The sequence below is a fragment of the Pan troglodytes genome, chromosome 19 (assembly GCF_028858775.2).
Source record: "Pan troglodytes isolate AG18354 chromosome 19, NHGRI_mPanTro3-v2.0_pri, whole genome shotgun sequence".
Lineage (NCBI taxonomy): Eukaryota > Metazoa > Chordata > Mammalia > Primates > Hominidae > Pan > Pan troglodytes.
The window spans coordinates 19,070,999-19,094,314 of NC_072417.2; the positions used below are offsets into that span (position 1 = coordinate 19,070,999).

Sequence of the window (23,316 nt, forward strand, 5' to 3'; positions counted from 1 at the left end):
TGTTCTACCGCCAAAGCCCCCTTGGGCGCCCCGACTCGCTCCAAACCTGTCCGGCGGGGACCCGCGGCCCTTGGCTACCCGCCCTGGGCCCCGAGGGGGAGGGGACCCGCGCCAGGGGCTGCGGGGTGGGGGTGGGGCCCAGGACTTTGCCCTTTGTCTCTCTGCAGAGCCACCGGCCGGTCGAAACCCGACCCCGTGGCGAAGCCAGGCAGCCGGCGAGGGGCAGTCTCCCGCTCTGGGGTCCTTTAGTAAATCCAGACCCGACCTCCCTGTGGTCAGGGCTGTGACTGAGGTGGTCCTGTGGGGGAAGGGGGCTTCCCGCCTGCACCAGGCCTGCAAGCATTTAAGTGGCAACCGGTTGGGGGTAGGGAACCGGGGAGCCAGGGAGAGGCTGGAAGTGGGGCCGCGGAGGCTGGAGGGGAGAAAATGGCCCGGGAGGCGGCATTCCTTAGAGACCTTGGCTGGGCCGCGGGAGGAGGCGGGACGGGGCGGGAGGCCTCCCACTGTGAGGCCAGGAACTAAGGCCTGGGAGCAGGGTGGGGGCACGGAACTAGGAGCCTTCGGAACCCGCAGAGAAAGAAGGCTCTCCTCCCGGGCTAGTCCCCAAGGCCTTCTGGAAAGCTCCATAGCAAAGTCACAATAGAAGTTATACTCGCCCCCATGCAGAGTAGGACATTTGTTTGGGGGTGAGAATGACCTTTCAGCCCTTTTGGGGTGTCATCAATTAATGATCTTGTTAATAACTCACCTTTGCATAGTGCTTTAGAGTTCACAAAGTACTTCTTTTTGCCCACACTATGAACCTGGAACCACCACAAGAGGCTGAGTTGAGCCTCTCAACAACCAGGGGAGACTGAGAATATTGCTACTTCCATTCTGCAGATCAGAAAACGGGCTCAGAGAGGTCAAGGTGACACTGGCCAGCAAATGTCACTACACTGTGCAGCCTGTTCCTGCTTGCCAGGAAAAAAAGGTAACTGGGTTCCTGATATTTTAGAAACTAACATGTATGGAAGCCAGGCGCGGTGGCTGGTGCCTGTAAACCCAACACTTTGTGGGGGCTCAGGCTCTCGCTTGAGGTGGTAAAGTCAAAGCTGCAGGGAGTTGTGACCGTGCCACTACACTCCACCCTGGGCGACAGAGGGAGACCCTGTGTAAAGAAAGAAAGAAAGAAAAACTAACATGTATGAACTATGAATTATGATTCTGTAGACCTGTAACAAAGGTCAACTCTTTGTCCCTTCCTGCTGGGAGGAGGGAGGAGGAGGAGGGAAAGGGAAGCATCTCAATCCCTGACCTTCCCCTCAAGCTCCCATTTTCCCGTGGCTTGAACCCAAACAAAGAGGGGGTGGATCAGCCTAAAGCTCCAGCCCTGGTACCTTCCAGAAGCGTCAAAGGATGGAGACTCCTAGAATTCAAAACACTCATCCAGCTTATTTTATGAGGTTTCTGGAGATGGGGAGGATTCAGGTAAGGAAACAGAGTCCCAGGAAAAGAGTTAGTGACCTCAGATCCCACACCTTACACATCTGCAAAAGGACAGGCTGAGGCTGACACCTAAGTTCTAACCCCACTCAGATCTTTCTTCCACTTTGTTCAGCTTCCTCTCAAGTGTATTATTTCATTCCAACAGAATTCCCATTTCCCATCTTAGCTGCCCAGACAAGGGGAGAAAATCTGGACCCATCCATCTCAATTTTCTTCAACTGGCCGGGCACGGTGGCTCATGCCTGTAATTCCAGCACTTTGGGAGGCAAAGGAGGGCGGATCGCCTGAGGTCAGGAGTTCGAGACCAGCCTGGCCAACATGGCAAACCCCTTCTCTACTAAAAGTACAAAAATTTGCCAGGTGTGGTGGCACATGCCTGTATCTACTCAGGAGGCTAAGGCAGGAGAATCACTTGAACCCAGGAGGCAGAGGTTGTATGTAGTGAGCCGAGATTGCACCACTGCACTACAGCCTGGGTGACAAAGCAAGACTCTATCTCCCAAAAAAAAAAAAAAAATCAATTTTCTTCAACCACTCAAGATAATCTGAAAATCTCAACGGTGATAGGAAAATACAATGCAAGGTAGGTATGACATGCCTGGGGAGGCTCACAGCAAGGAGAAATTTTATCTGCTAAGCTTACGCCCCACTCCCCAGCCCCTGCAAAAAAAGCTCAAGAAAACCTCAACCTGAGTATTGGAGGATCACCTGTTCCCAATGTTTTTTTTTTTTTTTTTTTTTTGGAACAGGGTCTCATTCTGTCGCCCAGGCTGGAGTGCAATGGCACCATCATAGCTCATTGTAATGTGAAACACGTGAGCTCACACAACCTTCCTGCCTCAACCTCCAGAGTTCACACCTTCTAAGAGAGCTCAACTTTGGAAATAGAAATGCCTGGGTTTGAAATGCCAGCACTCCTACTTATTGAAGGTGTGACCTTAGTTCAGATTCTTCTGTAGAATGAAGATGATAATACCTTCAGAGTTCTTTGGGAAATTCGGTGAAGTAACAGTGTGAGCTGAGCAGATACTCAATAAATGTTCCTATAATTGTAGAAAGAACTCATCTTTTGAGCCTTATCACCTCACAGTGCTCAGAAGCAAAGATGCTCAAGAAGAGAAATAAACAGGAGTGGCTGCCCTACCAACTGAGAGCCTCATTTCTGTGAATCCTCACTGAATGCCTCCCTCTTCTAGGTGAATGGTCTGCCCGAAAACAGCTCCCTGTCCATCCACAAGGCTGTTTTTGTTTTTTTAGGGTTTTGTTTTTTTCTTTTTGAGACAGAGTCTCACTCTGTTGCCCAGGCTGGAGTGCAGTGGCACAATCTCGGCTCACTGCAACCTCCACCTCCCGGGTTCAAGCGATTCTCCTGCCTCAGCCTCCCCGAGAAGCTGGGATTACAGGTGCGCGCCACCATGCCTGGCTAGTTTTTGTATTTTTAGTAGAGACGGGGTTTCAATGTTAGCCAGGCTGGTCCACGAGGCTCTTCTTAACCCATTCCTCTATTTTTTCTGCCTTGCCTCCAAAACCCAGCTTAGCTCTAAAGTCTCCCTCCTCTATTTTCGTTCCTGAGTTTGTGTGCCTCCCATTTTAGTGCGTGGACTCCTGGACTCTGTACTCTCAGTTTTTCCTGGATTTAAAGTGAAAATGCTGGAGGGCAGAGACTTGGCCTTGTACCTCTGTCTTTTGGGAGCCCTCTCAATCTCTATGTCTCACTTCCCCACCTGAAAAGACCCAATAATGCTAAATAAAAACTCAATAAATAATCAGTATTTAATGCAGGAAAGGGGACACACAAAGGCTTCCATTTTCTTTGGGATGAAGAGGTGACTGCACTTTGGGAGGCCAAGGCGGGCAGATCACGAGGTCAGGAGATCGTGACCATCCTGGCTAACACAGTGAAACCCCGTCTCTACTAAAAATACAAAAAGTAGCCGGGCGTGGTGGCGGGCGCCTGTAGTCCCAGCTTCTCGGGGAGGCTGAGGCAGGAGAATGACGTGAACCCGGGAGGCGGAGCTTGCAGTGAGCCAAGATCGTGCCCCTGCACTCCAGCCTGGGCGACAGAGCAAGACTGTCTCAACAAAAAAAAAAAAAAAAAAAGAGAGATGACCACCATGTGGGAAAAAGTAAAACTGGCAATAGTTTTTAAATGGCCATTTTTTGAATCACAGCACTACTACTTACTGGAAATGACCAGAGGGAAGGAGGAATGGGTAAGTTATTATTTAATGGCTACAGAGTTTCAATTTTGCAAGATGAAGAGTTCTAGAGATAGATAAAGGTTATGGTTGCACAACAATGTGAATGTTTTTTGTTTTTTGTGTTTTGTTTGGTTTTGTTTGAAATCGAGTTTCGCTCCTTTTCACCCAGGCTGGAGTGCAGTGGCGCAATCTCGGCTCACTGCAACCTCCGCCTCCTGGGTTCAAGCAATTCTCCTGCCTCAGACTCCCGAGTAGCTAGGATTACAGGTGCACGCCACCACGCCCGACTAATTTTTGTATTTCTAGTAGAGACAGGGTTTCACCATGTTGGCCAGGCTGGTCTCGAACTCCTGACCTCAGGTGATCCCCCCACCTCGGCCTCCCAAAGTGCTGGGATTACAGGTGTGAGCAACCGCGCCCAGGTATGTTTATGTCACAAAACTATATACTTAAAATGGTTAAGATGGTAAATTTTAGCTTTTTGCATATTTTACGATTAATTTTTTTTTTTTTTAAGATGGAGTTTCGCTCTTGTTGCCCAGGCTGGAGTGCAATGGGACGATTTCAGCTCACTGCAACCTCTGCCCCCCAGGTTCAAGAGATTCTCCTGCCTCAGCCTCCAGAGTTGCTGGGATTACAGGCATGCACTACCACGCTCGGCTAATTTTTGTATTATTATTAGAGACAGGGTTTCAAATGTTGGCCAGGCTGGTCTTGAACTCCTGACCTGAAGTGATCTGCCCGCCTTGGCCTCCCAAAGTGCTGGGATTACAGGCATGAGCCACTGCGCCCAGCCTAAAAATAATTTTTTTAAAAAAAATACCAAGGATAAAGAGAAAAACCTAAAAGTTTCCAAAGAGAAAATATCTGAAATATCTGTTAAATTATATTTCCAGCAGGGCACGGTGGCTCACGCCTGTAATCCCAGCACCTTGTGGGGGGTTGAGGTGGGCGGATCACCTGAAGTCAGGTGCTTCAGACCAGCCTGGCCAACATGGTGAAACCCCCATCTCCACTAAAAATACAAAAATTAGCCAGGGGTGCTGGCGCACACCTATAGTCCCAGCTACTCGGGGAGGCTGAGGCAGGAGAATCGCTTGAACCCGGGAGGCAGAGGTTGCAGTGAGCCAAGATGGCACCACAGCACTCCGGTCTGGGCAACAGAGCAAGACTCCCTCTCAAAAAAAACAAAAACAAAAAAAATTATATTTCCTTCCATCTGCACTGTAAGATCAGGGTCTTTCACTTGTTCCTCATTGTATTTCTAATACCTAGCAAAGGGCATATCATGCAATAGTAGACTCTTACTAGATAAAAATAACTGGATGAATGCATGCCTGCATGCATGAATGAATACATTAGAAGTACCAATCTTTGCAGCAATATGCAAGCTATCCCAGACGTCTGCAGCATCTTGTTAAATGTTTTCTCCCATGGCATTTCATTGTAAATATATATTTTTTAAGTTATTTTTCAAACAGCCAGTGACTAAGGCAAGGACCCCACACACACTCCCAGGCTACAGTTGCTAACCATGGGGCTTTTAAGAGAAGAGAGCAAAGGAGTTTGGGCCTAGACAGACAGCATTCCTCTTTTAGTTAGAAGTTTAAAAGAAACTACTCATTCAAGATGGCCAGCAAGAGGGGCAAGGGTAGAAGAGTGGAACAAAGATTATCTCACAGAAATATTAGAGGTTTGTGAAGATCATTCTGTTCCACCTCCTGCCTACACCCAGAGCTCATTCTGGACAGCAATCACTCCTCTCTGTTCTAAAAAGCCAACAGCAGCAGCATATCTTAACCAAATGGTAATAAATATAGAGAGGAAGAAAACCCTATAGATAACCTCAGTCAGCTAGATTTTAAATAAGTTTAAATAAGTTGTAGGAAGACCTTTAACAAGATTATTCTTCTGAATCTAGCTGCTTCCTCAGCCAACATCCTAGTACATCTAGTCCTTGTTTGGAATACACTGGCTGCAGCCACCAACAGCCATATCTCTCTGTGAAGAATTATATTTGCCCTTCAATTTATTTACTTTTTTTTTTTTTTTTGAGATGGAATTTCACTCTTGTCACCCAGGCGGGACTGCAATGGCACAATCTCTGCTCACTGTAACCTCTGCCTCCTGGGTTCAAGCGATTCTCCTGCCTCAGCCTCCCAAGTAGCTGGGATTACAGGTGCCAGCCACCATGCCCAGCTAATTTTTGTATTTTTAGTAGAGACGGGGTTTCACCGTGTTGGTCAGGCTGGTCTCAAACTCCTGATCTCAGGTGATCCACCCACTTCAACCTCCCAAAGTGCGGGGATTACAGGCGTGAGCCACTGCGCCTGGCCTGCCCTTTAATTTAGAACTTCATCTCCAAATCCTGCCAAAGCAACTGGTCTCTATTACAGTTGGAGTTCTCCTCCCAAGCAACTTAGAGACCTTAAGGAGGAAGTAGAATAAATATTTCTAACTTTGAATAGACATCCTCAACAAGCTTACTCCACCCAATAGCTCCCATTTCAGTTCCTGTCTCCCCTCATTTTCTCTTCCTCAGAGTCCCTAATGAAAAGTTGACGAGCCCCAAGCAATCCCAAATGCCACTCCAGAAAGAGGCAATACATCATTCTGCATAAACTAATTGTAAAACCCTTTATAGTAAATGATTAAAGTCACAAGCCTGTTAAAAGACTGAAAACCACATCCGGATGGGAAGCCCTTTTCCTCCCCATCCCAGTAAGAAGGTTCAACCCTTATTCCGAGGGCTGGGGCTATGGACGTGTGTGTATGTATGTGTATGCACCCACCCATGTGCCTGCATTATGGCACACAGCCTTTGAGCAGAGGGCTGAAATGAAGAAGTGGGCATAAAGGTGGGTTCTGAGTGCATCTTTGGGAACTGGTTCCAGACCAGGGAACCAGGGAGAGAATGTGAGGACACTACAGAAGCAGAAGAAGTAGGGAACAATGTGTGCAGTCACCCCCTGGGCATCTAGGGATCCCCAGTTCCTGAATGCCTACTTTGTTAGCTTACCAAGAGCAGGACATGCAAATGAACATACCCATCCCAGCAGATGGGGGAGGTCACTCTCATTTCTTCCTTCCTCAGACCCCCAGGAGGATTCTTACAGTCCCCTTCATCCTGAATTCTTACAACACCTACCTTATATGCAGAGTTAGTTCCCCTCTCACCAATGTCCCTACTCTACATGTACACCTTTGACAGTAGCCGTAAAGTGTGAAATTTCAGCTAGGAACCTGGACCAAGTTCAGGGCATAAACGATAACAGAATAAATGGCCTGTTTCCCCTAAAGAACAATTAATAGCATTATCCACCATGCTTGCCTCATCTCTCCAAGCCTCTGTCTCAGAGAATGTACTGGGGGAATCTATAATCTAGGGGCTCTGTGGGGTTGCCCTGGTGAGCTTCAACTCTCTCCACTAAAAGGTGGCTTTTCCTTTCAACATACAGGTAGAGTTACCAAAGCACCCTACGCACAGATCCCCTTCAACATGCCTAGCCATCACTGTTCCTAGTGCCTTAGATATGTAGCCCAAGCTGACACACACAGTTCAAAGACAACCTCTCATGGACACATTTTCAGGCATCTGTACACTTGATCAGTTCTAATACTCATGGAGCTAACCACAGCTATATGGGGCAGGGTAGGATACAACTGTAAAGCTTCAAAGGAGGACAAACAATGGCTAGGGCAGGAGGGACAGAAGTCAATATCTACAACAAAATAATAACAATAAGAGCTATTGTGTACTACTATTAGGACCACTTCTTTACAGTTACAGAAATTGAGCTCAAGCTTTTAAACACTGAATTCTCCTGGGAGGAAGACCTTTCCTCCAGACCCCAGTAAAGGATGAGTGAGAGACCTAGGGTAGGTCATTAAGACTCTGACCTAACAGCACTTCTTCCCTCCTGGAGCCTTAAGAATTTTGAATGATTCCTTTCCTCCTTGTTCCTCTTTGCCAAAGAGCTCAGACCACACAAACAACCATTACACACATATTTCTGAATTCTCTGATTTCTCCCCTTAAAGATCCTAACTATATCCAATCAACTAAACTAAACTATCCAATCAAATTTCACTCAGACTTAACATTTTCCATTTCAAGTGGCCAAAACATCCAAATGAGTGATTGAGTTGGTTTTTGTTTTTGTTTGAGACACAGTCTCACTGTTACCCAGGCTGGAGTGCAGTGGTGCGATCTCGGCTCACTGCAACCTCCACCTCTCAGGTTTAAGCAATTCTCTGGCCTCAGCCTCCCGAGTAGCTGGGACTACAGGCATGCACCACCACACCTGGCTAATTTTTGTATTTTTAGTACAGGCAGGGTTTCACCATGTCGGCCAAGCTGGTCTTGAACTCCTGGCCTCATGTAATCTGCCCTATTCGGCCTCCAGAAGTGCTAGGATTGCAGATGTGAGCCACCGTGCCTGTCCTGAATGAGTGATTGAGTTTTTAACCAAAATTAACTCAAAATGAAAAAAAAAAAAATTTGAAGTTCTCCTTAACCTTCTTTTCATAAGGAAATGTATAGAGGATTGACTAGAATCCACTAACCAGACATGGTAGAAAGGGAAAGAGAAAATGTAGAGCTTCCCCTCTTCTCCTGCCTCCTCTATTATGGGATTTTTCTCCACAACCCTCCTCTAAACTATAAGCAAAATTTCCAGCCATCCCATATCAGACACCATCCCTTACATGCCTTCCAGCCACCAAAATGCCACTTGTCTAATAACCAGACTTGTCCTAAGGGGTCTTGAAATTATCTGCACAATCCACTCAAAACTTCTCTTAATCATCAAGCTGTTTGCTCTCTATTTCAGTCAAAAGCAGTTTGCTTATGACCAGCCATGCTCCTGGGAACCTGGATTTCCCAAAATGCAAAAGGACTGCATTTCTGATGGTGTTTGTTCTGCACACAGTTACATTTCAGTGTGTTGCAATCAGGTTTTTCCCAACTGTATTAAAAGTATGAGGTCCAAACCTACTTTTCTGTGACTTACCTGTAATCAACATATATTTTGTCAGTCGACTATGGTTAGGGCAAAAGTTTGTTCCAGCCTGTTGTATTATTGCAAACCTACTGTGCTGCAAGGTAGTAAGCAGGTCTTACAAAGCAGGCTCTGCAATACATTTTAATAGTAGGATGAGCCCCCTTCTATCCAGTAATAAGTACATAGTCTCCTCTGATCAAAATCTGAAGGGCCATCCAAGTTCTCCTAGTAGAATGAAGTCACTACCTGGGGACTACATAGCTTCCTGCTGGCATTGCCTCCTTGCCCTTGCGATGGTGTGTATCAGGTGGTATCTTACAGGATCATTTTTAACCAAACTATCGGTAACCAAATGGGCATACACTTTCTTGAGTACAGGTTTGAGAGACATTTCCTTCTGCTTTTTGTTTTGACAGGCATTTAAAAAGGTATAGGGGAGGAGAGGAAAGGTGGAAATGGATGGGGTGCAGAAGTTTTACACTAACATGGAGTCGAAGACTGGCTGAGACCCTGAGAAAGATCCTCAGAGCCTTGCCAGTGGCCAACTGGAAGGCCTGTTGTCTCTCTTTTACAAGATAAACAAAATCCATGGATAGAACCTCTGACTACTATTACTGCCTCTGTTATTGTTTCGGTCAGCCTTCAGGACCTGTGGACAGACACAAACAGCTCATTTTGTAAAGATTGCAGGTTACTTAAATTGACACTTAACTCTTTAAGGTTCTATTTCTCAGGCCAAGACCCCAGCTACTGGGAGAGAGGAACAGCTACTTGCACTTCCATTTTCTCTCCAACTGTCTCATCCTATTTTCCCTTTACCCACTCTTCCTCTCTTCTTGCCTCTTTTCACTTCACATTTACCCACTGGCTTTTTGCCTTAGAATGGAGAGCTCTTGAGGCAGCCCAGGTGCTGGAAAGGGTCTGCAGCCCGCAGCCGGTGAGGGGGAACCCTCTCGTGGGGTATCTGCTGCGAGGTTTGCGATCTGGGGTTCCCAGGACTAAGGCGCACCACAAGCGGCCTGGGATCTCCTGGGGTCTCAGGGATCTGAGAGGGGAAGTCCTCCTCGGAGACCCAGGCCAGCGGATGTTCTCTGTCAGGGGCTTGTTAAGAGAAGGCAGGCGGGCGGCCCCACCTCAGAGCGAGACGAGATTGCCGGGCTGGGACTGGCGCGGGGGCGGGCGGGGAAGGTTAGGGCCGCCGGGCCGGGGCGAGCGCTCCAGGAAGAGCCTGCAGCGCCGCCGCCACTTTCTCTCTCTCTACTCTCTCTCTTTTTTGAAAGGGGAAGGGAAGGCCGGCAACTCCAAAAGCAAATATAGCCTTGCCCTGAGCTGAGTCTACCACCCGTCTCCGACCCCTCTCCCGTGGGTAACACTGTGAGCCTCCAGCCGCTCCCCTTTAAAAGGGAAGCGGGAAATCCACCCAACCCCGTATCTCCCCTCCCTCCCTCTCTCCCTCCCCCCTCCCCGTCTGGAATTTCCAAGCCGGGACTAACTCGTCTGATTTCTCCAGTCTCCCCCTGCTGCTTTTTTCCTCCCCTTTTCTCTCCCTAACACTCCCATCCCAAATTCTAAGCTGCACTTTCTGGAAAACATTAGCCACATTTCAAGAATCTTTTAAGAGGATAGGGAACGAACAACACTTATTTTAAATTCTAACAGCTGGGAAAATGTCCGTTCTTCAAATGCCTTTGGTTCATAAACTTATTCTAACAACCCCATCACCACCACTACCACCCCACACACAAAAATCAACAGATCTAACCACTAAATAACTCTTCACAAAACCTTTAAACTTGAACAAATAGCACTTGCTGTTCCCCACTTCTCACTCAACTAAACCAGATCTGAATTTTAAAATGTTTTAAAATTGTATACTCAAGTAGACTATCTCAATAGTATCTTTGTCAACTGGCTGCTACACATTAAAGTATAGTATAAATACACTCTTAAAAAGTAAGCCTTAAAAGTACCCACACACAGATTAAAATGATACATATTAAGGTAATTTTAAAAGATTAGAAGCTCAGAACCTTTGAATCAAGGTTCTTCCAATTGCTAATGTCATGTATTTAATCTCTGAAACATAATTATGTTTTTTTCCACCAAAAGCTGTGCCATTAAAACTTTACCTTTTCAACAATTAACAATACTTTGAATAAATTAGTGATGGGAATTGCAGTTCTTCCCCCTTTTTACTAAAAAGTTCTCCATCTGAGAAACCATTATGGTAAAATTTCATCTTTTTAAGTTGGGTCATAAAATAAGGGGTTCTAGAAACCTACAATTCTTCTAAGGGTCAGTTGCCACTGCTCTTACAAAACTCTCATCTTGAAATACTGACCACCCAAATGAGAACAGTTAAGGATTTCTACCAGCAGTGAAGGAAACTAATTTATGAATTTGCAAAGTTTAATTTTTAGGTGGAAATTAAAATAGGGAAAGAATGTACCCCAGTTTCCACCTTTCCTCCAAACAGTGCACAAAAACTTAACATTCAACCATTTTTTTCACTTATGTAAAGCAAAAAAAAAAAAAAAAATTCTAACCTAATATTAATAAGAAAACCTTTTTAAAAGAGTCATCAATTGTTTCTACTTTAAACTTCCATGTTGAATAGTAGTCACATGTTATCTTTTACCTCGTATGAGTTAAAAACTTTCTTTTTGACTTGGATACTAATTCATAATTACAACCATTAAAGTAAAAGTGCCTGAAAACCCTCCCGCTCTAGTAGTTTTCATTCCCTTGTTTTTTAACCCCTCTTCATTCATTTTCAGCCCGAAAGTACAAGGTAGGTTTTCTTTTTTCCTTAAGTGCAAATCCATTTCTGAAGACAATTTTTAGGTTGTTTTGAAAACATTTAGTGATCCAGTGATTTCTTCAGAGCCTCGACAAATCATTGTTAAAATATATTTAAAATATTTTTTGCCATTTATAAGACATCCCTTCACAGATTTTTAAAGCTGTTAACTTCAAAAAATTAAACTGTAAAATTTGGACACTTTCTTTTGGGAGTTCTCAATTTTATGAATGATTTATAAAACTAATTTTGTTTAATAGGTACTTAAGGGAGTTAGCCCACCTCATTTTTAGTCAACATAGAGGAAAAGGACCATTAATCTGCCTAAAGAAATCACCAAACTTAGAATTATTTAATGTGAACACATTTCACCTTTAAAAAAATGATTCACTGCATCTCTTTCATTTTTTTCTTAATTAACAGTAACACCTTTTATTTTGATGACACCAGTTGACAGTGAATATGCTATCTTTAGGTCACATTCCTCTAGAAAAAGGCACACCACAGTGGCAAGTGTAACAAAGGTTTAATTCCCTTAAAAACCAAATCATGTCTCAAAGTAATCAAGTCACACTAAAATGGTACCCCCTTTACCTCAACTACTCCTAAGTCTCTCAGAATAAAACATATACAAGCCCTTTCCACAACTGTTTTTAAATGCATTTGGTTTTTCTCTTTTGTCTCAGTATCTGGCAGTGAACATATACAAATTCTCAACAAAAAAGCACAAATTGTTAACCAAATTCCAACACTAAGGGGGTTTGAGATGGTGATCTCTAAGAAATTAATATCACCTCATTTTAAAAATTCAAGCTAACTGCTGTTTTCAGTTGAAATGCATAGTGTTCGGCCTCTTGAGTTCTTAAAAAGGTACAAATTATATGTATCAAATAAATTCAAACTAAGAACAAAATACATTAAGAGGTATTGCTACAGCATATCTTTTGTTTGATTTCCCCCCTTAAAAAACAAAACAAAACAACCAGGAACATTTAGTTGTTGGGTTTTTATGAATTATTTTAGAAACTGAAATCATAGTTCATTTGGAACTGAATGCCTCAAGAAGAGTTCATAAGGAAAATACAAGAGTATATATACACAAAATATTATTTGTATAGTTCTTCATTTTGCTTAGAATATATTAGTCATAATTAACTAGTTCCTGTTCTATACATCCATGAGATGGAAAGTCAGTAACAAACCTAACTGACGAAATACTTTTCAGACACAGACTAAAGACACATACCACAACATACTTCCTCAAAGACACAAAATGATAGAGCAAACTGACTTAATGAAAACAAACTTTCTTTTTTAAATCTTGAGACTTCAAAAATTGATTCATTCTAGAAAAATGAAGTGCCTTCTCACCACCAACCAAAATAAAAAGCAAAGAAAACACAACTGACTCAATGTTTGGGCTAAAAAAATTATTTCAGGAAGGGGGAGAACACATAAAAGATCTAATTTAATATGGGTGTGGACAGATTTTTTTTTTTTTACCCAGTCTTCTCACAAACCCCCTCTCCATTCCAACTCAAAAAAGAGCCCTCAGTAATGCATTTTGGAGGGAACAAGGGCCTAGAAATGACTTAAAAGCAAGCAGATGGCTTGGGGAAAAAGATTCATAAATACAGGGCACCATGAAAATTAAAATATAAATGTTTTGAGTTCCATTTCATCACGTTTTGCTATTTCTCTTGCTTTTCACTTTATTCCCTAAAATTTAAACCATCCTCAAGAGCAAAAGAAAAAATCCACATATTTTAGAATTCCACTTATTCTGGATATTTTTCATCAACACTCAGCTTTCAGTTCAAATATCCATATCCTTTTCAATAAACCTGCTGGTGTCAGTGCCAGAAAATGTTTCAAAATAACAAATAAGACTTCTTTTCTTCCTTCCCATTTTATTGCCTCTTTACTCCTAACTCTAATTGCCTTTCCAATAACACGGTATTTCAAACATGTGAAGTTAAATCGCAAGCTCTATAAACGTAGTAACAAGCCATATTGATCTATAGACACAATAGTTCCAAGTTACTTAAATATCAAGCTAAGCCACTGAACAGATTTTTATCTCACATTAAACTTTCTAGGCCTTCTTAATGGTCCCCCAGAAAAAGCAGTCATCACCTCCCATCTACCCGGAAAAGGCCAGAGACTATCCTGAAATGTACCAAGTTTTCAGTTGAAATGGGGGGTGAGGAAGATCAAAGATTTACTGGGGGCTGCTTTCCAGCTTGGGACATGAGAGCAAACTCTACACTGTCAACATGTTTAAAGTCTGATTTGAGAAAGTAGAAAGACTCTGCCCTTATACTTCCCAGCCAGAGTTCAAGGGAAGGTTTCAGAGTTCAATGCAAGATTTGAAATCCACCATGAATTCTCGGTAAGTATGATGGAGGTACCCCATTTTGCTGAAGAGAGAGGATAGAGGGTATTGGAACACACACGAACACACACACACACACACACACACACACACACACACACCATTCATCCACGGAGTTCTAGACCCTCCAAAGAGCCCCAGCTCACAGCCTCAACACAAAGCTCTCACCCCAGATGGTCCCCTGGTAACAATGGGCTGAAGGAGTGGGGGTAGGGGGGCTCGAAAAGGATAGTACAGCCAAGGCATATTCTTTGGAAAATCCAGCTGGGGAGAGGGATGATGTGAGATATGAGGGACTGGGGGTGGGGAGTCCATGGAAAATAAAAAGTCTTTGCCTGTTGCAGAAATATAAATAAAGTACAAGCATAAGGGGATTCTTTGGGGGCCGGGAAACTCATTCCACATCGCTTCGGGAGAAGGGCAATCCACTTAAGAATTATGGTGTGGAAAGAGTGGGAAAAACAGAAAATGAGGCCTACTACGAAGTTGCAGAAATCGCCGTGAGTCTGAACTCTTCAAAGATTTTAAGGTTCCCCACAAAAAACGGCCCCACGAGTTGAACAAACTCCACAAGGTTTCTCCCCTATTGATTTTCTTTCCCCTTTAATTCTGCAAGTAACATCTTTTAGCCTACCCCAGCCCCAACTTATTTATTTATTTTTTTTTACAAGCTGTAAACCACCCATTACAAGATCTTGGCCAATCTTCCCTCCCTGCCCCCAACATCCGGAGTTGGGGGTGGGAAAGACCAGTAATGGGTTTCTTCCACTGGAGACGCTATGGACCCCTGAACACAGCTTCACAGCACACCCCCGCGGCCCCCCCCACCAGAAAAGAGCTCTTTCCTACCTTTGTTTTTTGGGCACCGAATGTTCAATCTCTAAGCGTTTTCCTTGTAATTCTACTTTCCCTAAAGATGAAAAAAAAAATTACCATGAGAGCTTGAACAGGGGTTGGGGGTGGGAAGAGGAAGGGGAAAAGACACTAGGATAATTCAGGAGTTACTGGGATTCGAGATCTTCCTAGGAATCCAGGCAGTGGCTTCCGCATCCAGATGGGAAAAAGGTTGCTCTAGGAATGGTGGAGTCTGTAAATTCGTTATTATTCATTTTTTAATTTTTGCTTTATTAAATCACTGAGGCTTGTTGAGTGGATCGCTCTGGAATCCCGATTTGGGAAAGGTGCGAGGCCATTTGTGTGGGTGCGCTGCCTACACAGCTCCCAGATGTGGGAAGAAGGAGCCAGGAAAGAAAGGGCTCCCCGTTCCTCAGAAAGTGGGGCGCGGGGCGGGAGGCAGTGTGCAGAATGAAACTTTATTTTTCTCTGTTGGCCAGGAAGACGGGCTTTGGGCCACGGAGCGGTCACCTGTCGGGGCTGGTTTGGGAAGGGGTGGACCTGGGGGAGCGGAGCGGGGCCTGGCGGGGAGGGTCCCTCACTGCCACCGCGCGCGCCTCTCGGCCCAGCCTCGGCGTCTCGGGAAGCAGCATGGCGACCCGGCGCCGCCGCCGCCGCGCCACCCCGCTCACGCCCCACTTTCAAATCAAAATGGCTCAAGCCCCAGGCCCTGGGCGGGAGGCAGGACCCCCTTCCTTGCAAGTCCTGCTGGAGGGCTGCATTCCCCACGCGAAGCGGACAGATCGCAGGCGGTCCGGGTACCCCTTCCACGCCTGGAAAGGCCTAAGACTGAGGAACGGGAGCCGGGGTTTTCCAGCTGGGGGGGCGTCCACCGGCGGATAGGGAGGGGCTGGGCGTGGAAATAACGCCCAGCCGGGGTCATCCCCGTGTCCCTAAATTCAACCCCCCACTACTGCCAGTGGGGGCTCCCGCCCCGTCGGTGGGGAGGAGGGATGGGGGAAGCCAGAGCTCCTTATCTCAGGCTGGGAGAAAGGGATGAGGAAATCCCGAATGTTTCTGCGCGGGGGTGGGAGGCGCAGAGCGAGGGAGGGGGCATCGAAGGGGGTAGGTCGAGGGTGGGTACGGAGGCCAAACCCCGCAGGCCCGGGAAGAGAGGAGTTGGCGGGAGAGGAACCGGAAGGTGCGGGTCTCCGTTGTTCGGGGCTCTCGTTGTGGCTTTTCCGGGAGGTGGCTGTGCTCTTACCGGAGAAAGTTTCGATGGCCTTCATCGCCCAGTGCTCGTCCGGGCAGTCCACGAAGGCGTAGCCGGATTTGACCAAGAACTGGCCGCTGTAGGAGATCTTGTGCTCCGCAAACACTTTCTCCAAGTCCGCGGGGGTCACGCTCTCGTTGAGGTTGCCGATGTAAAGCTTGTTCATGGTGGCGGTCTCGGGGCAGGACGCGGTCCCGGGCAAGGCCGAACGAGCGGGCGCGGGCGGCGAGCCTCCTAGGCCAAGAGGCGGGGAGGCCGGCGGCAGGAGCCGCAAACTTTCTTTGCACCCCACCCCAGAAGTTGTCCCGAGCCCAGGGCGGGGAAGGCGGCCTGAGGGCGCGCAGAGGTCGCGGGAGAGTTCGGGGAGAGCCCAGGAGAAGTGCCCGCGGCGCGCAGGGAGACGGACGACACGGCGCAGCTTCTTCCCTTCGGTCCGAAACCCCTCCGAGAGGGCTGGTGTGTCACGTTTCTCCGCGGCCGCCCTGGCGCCGCCTCTAAATAAAATCGACTTGAAAAAAAATGGAGCGGAAAAAAAAAAAAAAAAAGGAGAAGCCACGTGGTGACAGCCCCCACCCACCCTGCAGGGAAAGACCCCCGACGCCACAGGGCCCCTCGGCCCTCCGGCCAAACCCGATAATCTCCCGCCTGAGGGTGGGGAACTCAACTCACCCCCGGGGTAAATTGGGGCGGTGGGGCAGCGTCCCTGAAGCTCTACAGGCCCCTTCCCCCTTTGCAAGAACCTGGCCCCTAGGGAAGCGCTCCGCCCCCACCCATCCCCCTACCCCAGCCCAAACTGGGGGAGGATGGTCCAGCCCAGATCTCACATGTCTTAAAGGGTAAAATGTACGGTTATTTTTCATTCGTTTTGGGGGGCGGGGTTGCTCACCCCTCCCCGGTTAACTGCTAGCGACTGACAGGCGGGGGACGGCCGAGATAGACAAAGAGAAGCCGAAGACTCTGGGGTCTTCAGGAGAGGGTCGCACGAGCTGGTGATTTAAAAAGAAAGGCACCTTTTCCCTAGATGTTTAAATGGGGGGGGGTCTCCGCCTTCCCCACGCCAGCCCCACGAAACTCCCCCGCCTCCGGGGATGCAGGACCGGGGGACCCTGCGAGCGCGGGACTGGAAAACTGGGAACGGGGTATCCCAGTGGAGAACGAGGAAGCCGCAGGAAATAATGTTTTGAGATCCCCACGGGAGAAAGGGTGGTTCGCACCCGGGGTCCGGCTGTTAAATGATAACGTTTCGGGGTTCTGAGGGGAACACGCGGAACTGGCCAGAGATGACTCCAGGAGAGAGGAACGGTGGGAGACAAGGAAGAGGGGGTGATAGCTAGGGCTAACCGGAGCGAACTGAAGGGGGAGGTCTTAGGGAGGGAGTGACCGGGTGGAGATTTGAATGGTCCCCTTTTCCCTCCCAGAGTCGGGGACAGACAGGTGGAGTTTCCAGAGCCTGCACCACCCGGGACACTGCTGGCAGCTCTCTAAGCCCTAGGTTCGGGTCTCGGAACTTTGTTTGGGGTGCAGGATTCCGATCCTGGCGGGAAGGCGGGAGAGGGACGAAGGGCGGGGGGCTAAGCGCGAAGCCCCGCCCACGTCCCCAGGTCAGACCCGCGGGGGGAGGGGGTAATTTCCGCTCCGCGCACGGGGAAGCGAGGGGCGGGAGCTTAGGGGAGGGGGCGGCGGCCACTCCCCTCCGCCTCCCGCCGTTCCTGGGGAGGGGGAAGCGGATCCGCCTGGGTCTCTTCCCTCGGCTTTGACCAACTCATTCCGGATCCTCCGGCTCCCGGAGCCCGAGGGAAGGACCCGACTGGGCAAGGGGCGACACGTGGGCGGTCGCACCCCGTCTGGGCGGTGGGGGAGGGGGCTGCTCGCCGCGCGTTTCGGAGTCCCGGATACGCGGCGGAGAGCGGGACGCGCGGTCCACGGGCAAGCCCCGGCTCCACGGCGGAGCGGCGAGCGAGGCCAACGAGTTTCTAGCGGCGGAGGCTGGGATGGCGCCAGGGGTGGCCGAGAGCGCGGCCCGGAGACCCTGGAACCCCCTCGCCCAGGGAACGGGGAAAAAGGAGGGGTCGACCCCCAGAAATTCTGGAATCCCCTTGAACAGGGCGAAAACTGGGGTGTTACTCCGGACTCTGTGGGAGGGAGGATAATTCTACCGGGGGCACGCGTGCTGGGAGGGCAGGTGAGGAAGGGGGTCACTCCCCTTCCCCAGTCCCCGACCCCATTGTCTCAGTCGCCTGCGGCCCGGGCCGACTCCGCAACACGTGTTGACTACACCGATATGAATGCCTTGAATTTTTTTTATTGTTATTATTTTTCGTTTGCAGAGTCTGAGCTGACTCCGACTTTGGCTCACCGCTCTGCTGCCGGACGATTGTATGCCATTCAAAAAGTCGGGAGTTGAAAGACAGCACGCAGCACCTTTGTCCCCCTCCCCGTTTTCCCGGCGCGCTGAAAAGAAATGGGGCTAGGACTTAGGGGCGGGGGAGGGCTTCCAACTCGGTTTCTCTATCTCCTCCACCACCTTAGAGCCCACCCTCCCCAATGAGCGTTTTGTTCTACCCAGCCACGTGTTTGTCGGATTTTTGTTTTTGTGATTTTTTATTTTCCCCATGGAACAACAAGAATTAAAGTACTAGGAGCTATTTGTTGTTGAGTAGAAAGAGAATATTTTCTGTCCAAGAAGGTGGGAGACATCTGTGTCTCACCCCCACACACACACCTCCGACCCTCCCCCCTTATCTGACTCTTAATACTTAGCTGTTGATCACAAGCATTATTTTTAAACAAACCAATGAGTAGGAAACAGGCATGCCACATAGTAGGCACTCAATAAACATTTTTTTAAATGAAAAACAAGCTAATACAAACAGCACAGCAAAGAGAATTGATGAAAATTAGAGTCCAAGGGGGAAAAAAATTATCTTGGCCAGAACGTGTGGCTCTGTTGCCCGGGAACTTTTCTTGGTGATGTGTGTAGACTTTTGAAAGGGCTAAAAGATGGTCTCAAAAAGGCTGTTGTATTTCTTGGCCTTTTCCTAAAGAGGAGCCCCAATCTCCTTAAATCTTTTCTGTTATATTGGGGAACAAGGAGGAGGGCAACTAGGCAGATCATCCCAGTTCCCAGAAACTTTAAGTGCTGTTTCTTTCATTTAATTTGAATCTTTAGGTGCTAATAAAAGCACTTCTCAGATTGTCTCCCTGGGGGACATATCCACTACTCTGCCTCTGTATGCCTAAAACAAAAGCAAGTTACACCCCATAAAAATCTCCATCCAGACCTCTAAACTCCTATAAAATGCAGTCCACTTTTTACTATCCTAGAGTCAATGGGAAACAACATTTTTAAAAATAATCAGTGAATTCAGTTCACTTTCAGGTTGATTTTTTTCCATGTAAAAATATACTAACTAAATGTTAGCTGAAATCAGTTTTAATGTATTTAAGATAACGTTAGAAGAGAATATATAAATTTCACTTGAACAATCTGCTATTTTTAAATCCTTTTAAATATTTAATTTAAAATTACCAATAATTGCTAAATTGAAACTGATTAGTTCTTTTTAAAAAATCAGCTGTTTTACTGAATTCTAATCCTCTCCACCCCCCAAAAAAAGGCTTATGTTTGTATAGTCAGAGGCTGCAAAGGCTGCAAGAATACAAGAAAGGAGACAACAGGGGTGAGATACAGATCTTTTTAGCCCCCAAATCACTTTTGCCTTAGTGACCTGGCTATTTTAGGCTGGGGTTGGGGGAACTAAATCACGTTGATTGGTGTTTCATCTCTCCCTTCTGAATGAGCCCAGCACTCACATTAAGGGTTATTTCTTATCTAGACTGACATTCCTAGGTTAGGGATAAAAATGGGCAGACTTGAGGTACCATAACTTTTCATCTTTCTTTCCTTTGTTTTTGTTAACATTAAAGATTACTATCAAATATTGTATTTATTTTCAATTTTTTTTCTACATTGCTTCTTTGGGACAGATAAATCTTTAGTGCAGAGTTACACTTAACTTGTGTAAGAGTTAAAAATATAGCTACAGGATTAAATGGTTTTTTCTTTAACAATTATCCTTTATAATACATATCGTATATAATATATATTGTATATTCTACATAGTAATACTGTTATACCTCTTCCTCTTCTTGTTCTCCTCCTCTTCCTCCTCTTCTTTATTTTTTCCTGGAGAACAGTTTGGTCTAGTTATGGAATTTAATTATCTGAATTCAGAAACACTGACATTTGACTCCATTTTAAAGATAGGATAATAATCCATTTTCCTCCAATGTGAACATACAAATACATGCAGAGAGGAAAAAAAAAGTTTGAGAGAATAAACCAACTTTTTTAAAGATGAAAATAAAAGAATATTTTTCTTGGAGAAATAAGCCAAGTTAAAAAAAGGAAAGACAAAAAGGAAAGAAAAAAGTTTAAAAAAATGAAAAAAGAAAAAATAGAAAAATTAAAAATCAATAATTTCACTTGTCATAGAAAATTAATTTTACTTGTAAATGTTTATTTTTCAGCATTTGTCCATTTATAATGGTTTAAAATTTATCATTTTTATATCTTAATTTTTCACTTGCATTTGTACCATAAATATTTCCCCAGGCTGCCTCCAAGTTTTCATAACTATCATTTTAATTCAGTCCAGTTATATGTGTAAATTATTAATCATAATATTTAGATATACATTTCATCAAATTTTTTACTTTTGTAAACAGTGCTGAACAGATATTTTGGTGAATATAAATTTTTCCTTTTTGGGGTTAGCTCCTTTGCATAAATCCCCAGAATATATATTGCATTTTAAATCTAACACTTACTGACTCTTCTATTTTTAAAGTGTAGCATGTTTTACAAAAGAAAGAACAAAACAAATGGAAAGCAGCTAGGAGGGAAATACATTAAAATACAATTTATTTTCTAATGAATCCATCAATTTTGGAATAAAATTACGGTTGCTACAAAATACAGAAAAAGGAAAGCTCACATTTCCTGATATATTGCTGCTTTAACCTCAAAGTTTTTAGAGGAATTTGTTTTTTGTTTGGTTGGTTTTTATTTTATTTATTTACTTTTGTTGTTGCTTGCTTGTTTTTTTACTGTTACTACTTTAGGATGTTTTGTTTCTTCCTGCAACTTAAAGTCTTAGTGTGGTTCTTTTAAATGCCTATAAACTTTAAGAAAGTGTAAATTAGTTCCAGTTTAAAAGCACATGCAGCTTTTTCTCCTGTCAAATAAATAAGGATAAGTATGTGTTTAGGATATCTCATAAAATGTAAGCAAACTGTAAGCAGAAAAGGAAATTTTTCTCCTTCAAATTATCGTTCATTCAAAAGTGTTCAGTGTTTAAGACCTGAGAAAGAAATGTATTTATTCCAGAGATAGAAGAGGCTCAAGGGGGAAAAAAGAACTTTAAGGACAATCGTTTGTTTTTCTGTGGGTCACACAGTGTGTTTGACAAAACCTCTCAATTTTTTGTTTTGGTTCAGGTTTACAATGTAGAAACTTTTAGGTAAGGAGGGGATCATTTATTTTATTAACTTTAAAAATAGATGTTTTCAAATTCATTTTGTTAGTAAACTACTCCACCCAACCTCTATTAATACATGTAGAAGAAATGGTCAATAACATCCTTCACATTACATTCTTATTACCTTTTGCAATTTTTTTTATTCCAAAGTCATTTGATCAAAAGATAATGTACGATCTTGTTTAGTTCCTACAGCACAAAATACAAAATAGATCACTGATTCATTTGGGGGGGGATTGTATAATTCAAGAAAAGACAAGGAAAAAATGTTAGTTTTCAAAATAAATTGTAAAAAGCAACAAAAGAGAAGGAATCCATATATAAATATTAAGGTGGAAACAGTAATGAGACAATTTTGTACTTGAAATCAACATATCTTCTAAATATTTAAATTATTTTAATTCGAAATTAATCAGTTACATGTCAAACTTCATGAAGTTTCCATTTTAGCTACACAACATCTATACATTTTAAGACTAAAAGAATTTTTTAACTCAGCAAATTTTTTTCGTTTGCTTTTTTAAAAATTTTACCCCTAATGATGAGATTAACTGACTACTCCTGTTTAGGATTTTTTTTCAGGAGCTGCCACAAATATTTCAGTTACTAGGGATAATGCTGCTATGTTGGGGTTTTTTGTTGTTTTAAATTTTAAAAATTAAGAAATATTATTTCACTAGTATTTCATCACCAAAAAATTAATTTAAAACAGTTCAATCTGTCTTCATGTACAAACCAGATTTACAAAGAAAAGAGACTCAGCCTAATAGTATGGCATTTTTGTTTTAAATGGTTGTTTGACTAAACTGAGACACAATTCTAAAAGTGACTCCTAATTTTCATGAGTTAACAATCTACAGAGAATTTTGGTTCACCCAACTCTCCTATAAACACCTCCACCTTTTTTTTTTTTAAAGAATTATTATCAACACAACTTAATTTCCACTCTTAAACACAATCTGAAAATATTTGGTGAGCATTTATATAATAAATTATTGAGTACATTCTTATAATTTTCTTTTCATTTCTAAAATGTGTTTATAAAGTGTATAGGGAAAGAATTCAGAGTTATTTCTAAATTGCTTTAAAATGAGGTTCCTGACCCATCTTTTTTCCTACCTTCCCCTTCCTCCCTGCCCCTCCCCCTGCCCCTGCCCCTCCCCTCTCTCTTCCTCCCCCTCTCCTTTTGTTCCTCCATTTTTCTTCCCGCTCCGGACACTGTCAGTTCCTTTCCTCCTCCCCCTTTACCTTTACCCTCTTTTCAATTTTCCTTTTTCTTTGTTGCTTCTCTTTACCCTTTTATTATTCTCCTGCTCCTCTGCCCCTCAACTGATTTGTTCCTTCTCTTAAATCAATATACCTATCCAAACTTTCTGTCCTTTTTCTTCTCCCTCTCCCACTGTCACTAACTTGTTCTCAAACTTACTTCTAGTGAAAGGGAAGGATGCAGAGATGCTTGAATTATTTTATACACCAAAAGGGGAAACTTGTTACATTTTTTAGGAGAACCTCAGGGTGATTCAGTTCCCAGAACAACTCCGCTCCAGTATTCCCAGTTTTTATTGGCTGAACATTCATCAGACACTTTGACATTTTTGTGTCATTTTTCCATGTCCTACTTTGCTTATAACTAAATTTGTAATTAGCATTTTATGACCAAATCCTTGAGGGCAAAGCCTCTGTATCACCCAGGGTGTCTAACAGTGCTGACAGATGTCCAGTAAAAATCTACTGAATAAGTATATTTGATACTATCTGAGAAGATGTGATCATTGTGATCAG

General features: G+C 44.6%; 1 protein-coding gene across 2 annotated transcripts in view; it reads right to left on the reverse strand.

Moving 5' to 3' along the window:
• IGF2BP1 (insulin like growth factor 2 mRNA binding protein 1) overlaps nucleotides 1–16,736 on the reverse strand; it is a 52,155-nt gene extending 35,419 nt beyond the window's left edge. The window contains exons 1-3 of one of the 2 annotated variants that reach the window (XM_016931503.4): nucleotides 16,664–16,736; nucleotides 15,986–16,488; nucleotides 14,737–14,797 (exon numbers count right to left, since the gene is read on the reverse strand). In XM_016931503.4, the coding sequence (XP_016786992.1) occupies nucleotides 14,737–14,797; nucleotides 15,986–16,160 (236 nt within the window). In that variant the 5' untranslated portion in view covers nucleotides 16,161–16,488; nucleotides 16,664–16,736. The remainder of the gene's footprint in view (nucleotides 1–14,736; nucleotides 14,798–15,985; nucleotides 16,489–16,663) is intronic. The other variant, XM_016931502.4, reaches the window with a different exon arrangement.
• Nucleotides 16,737–23,316: the final 6,580 nt, after the last annotated feature.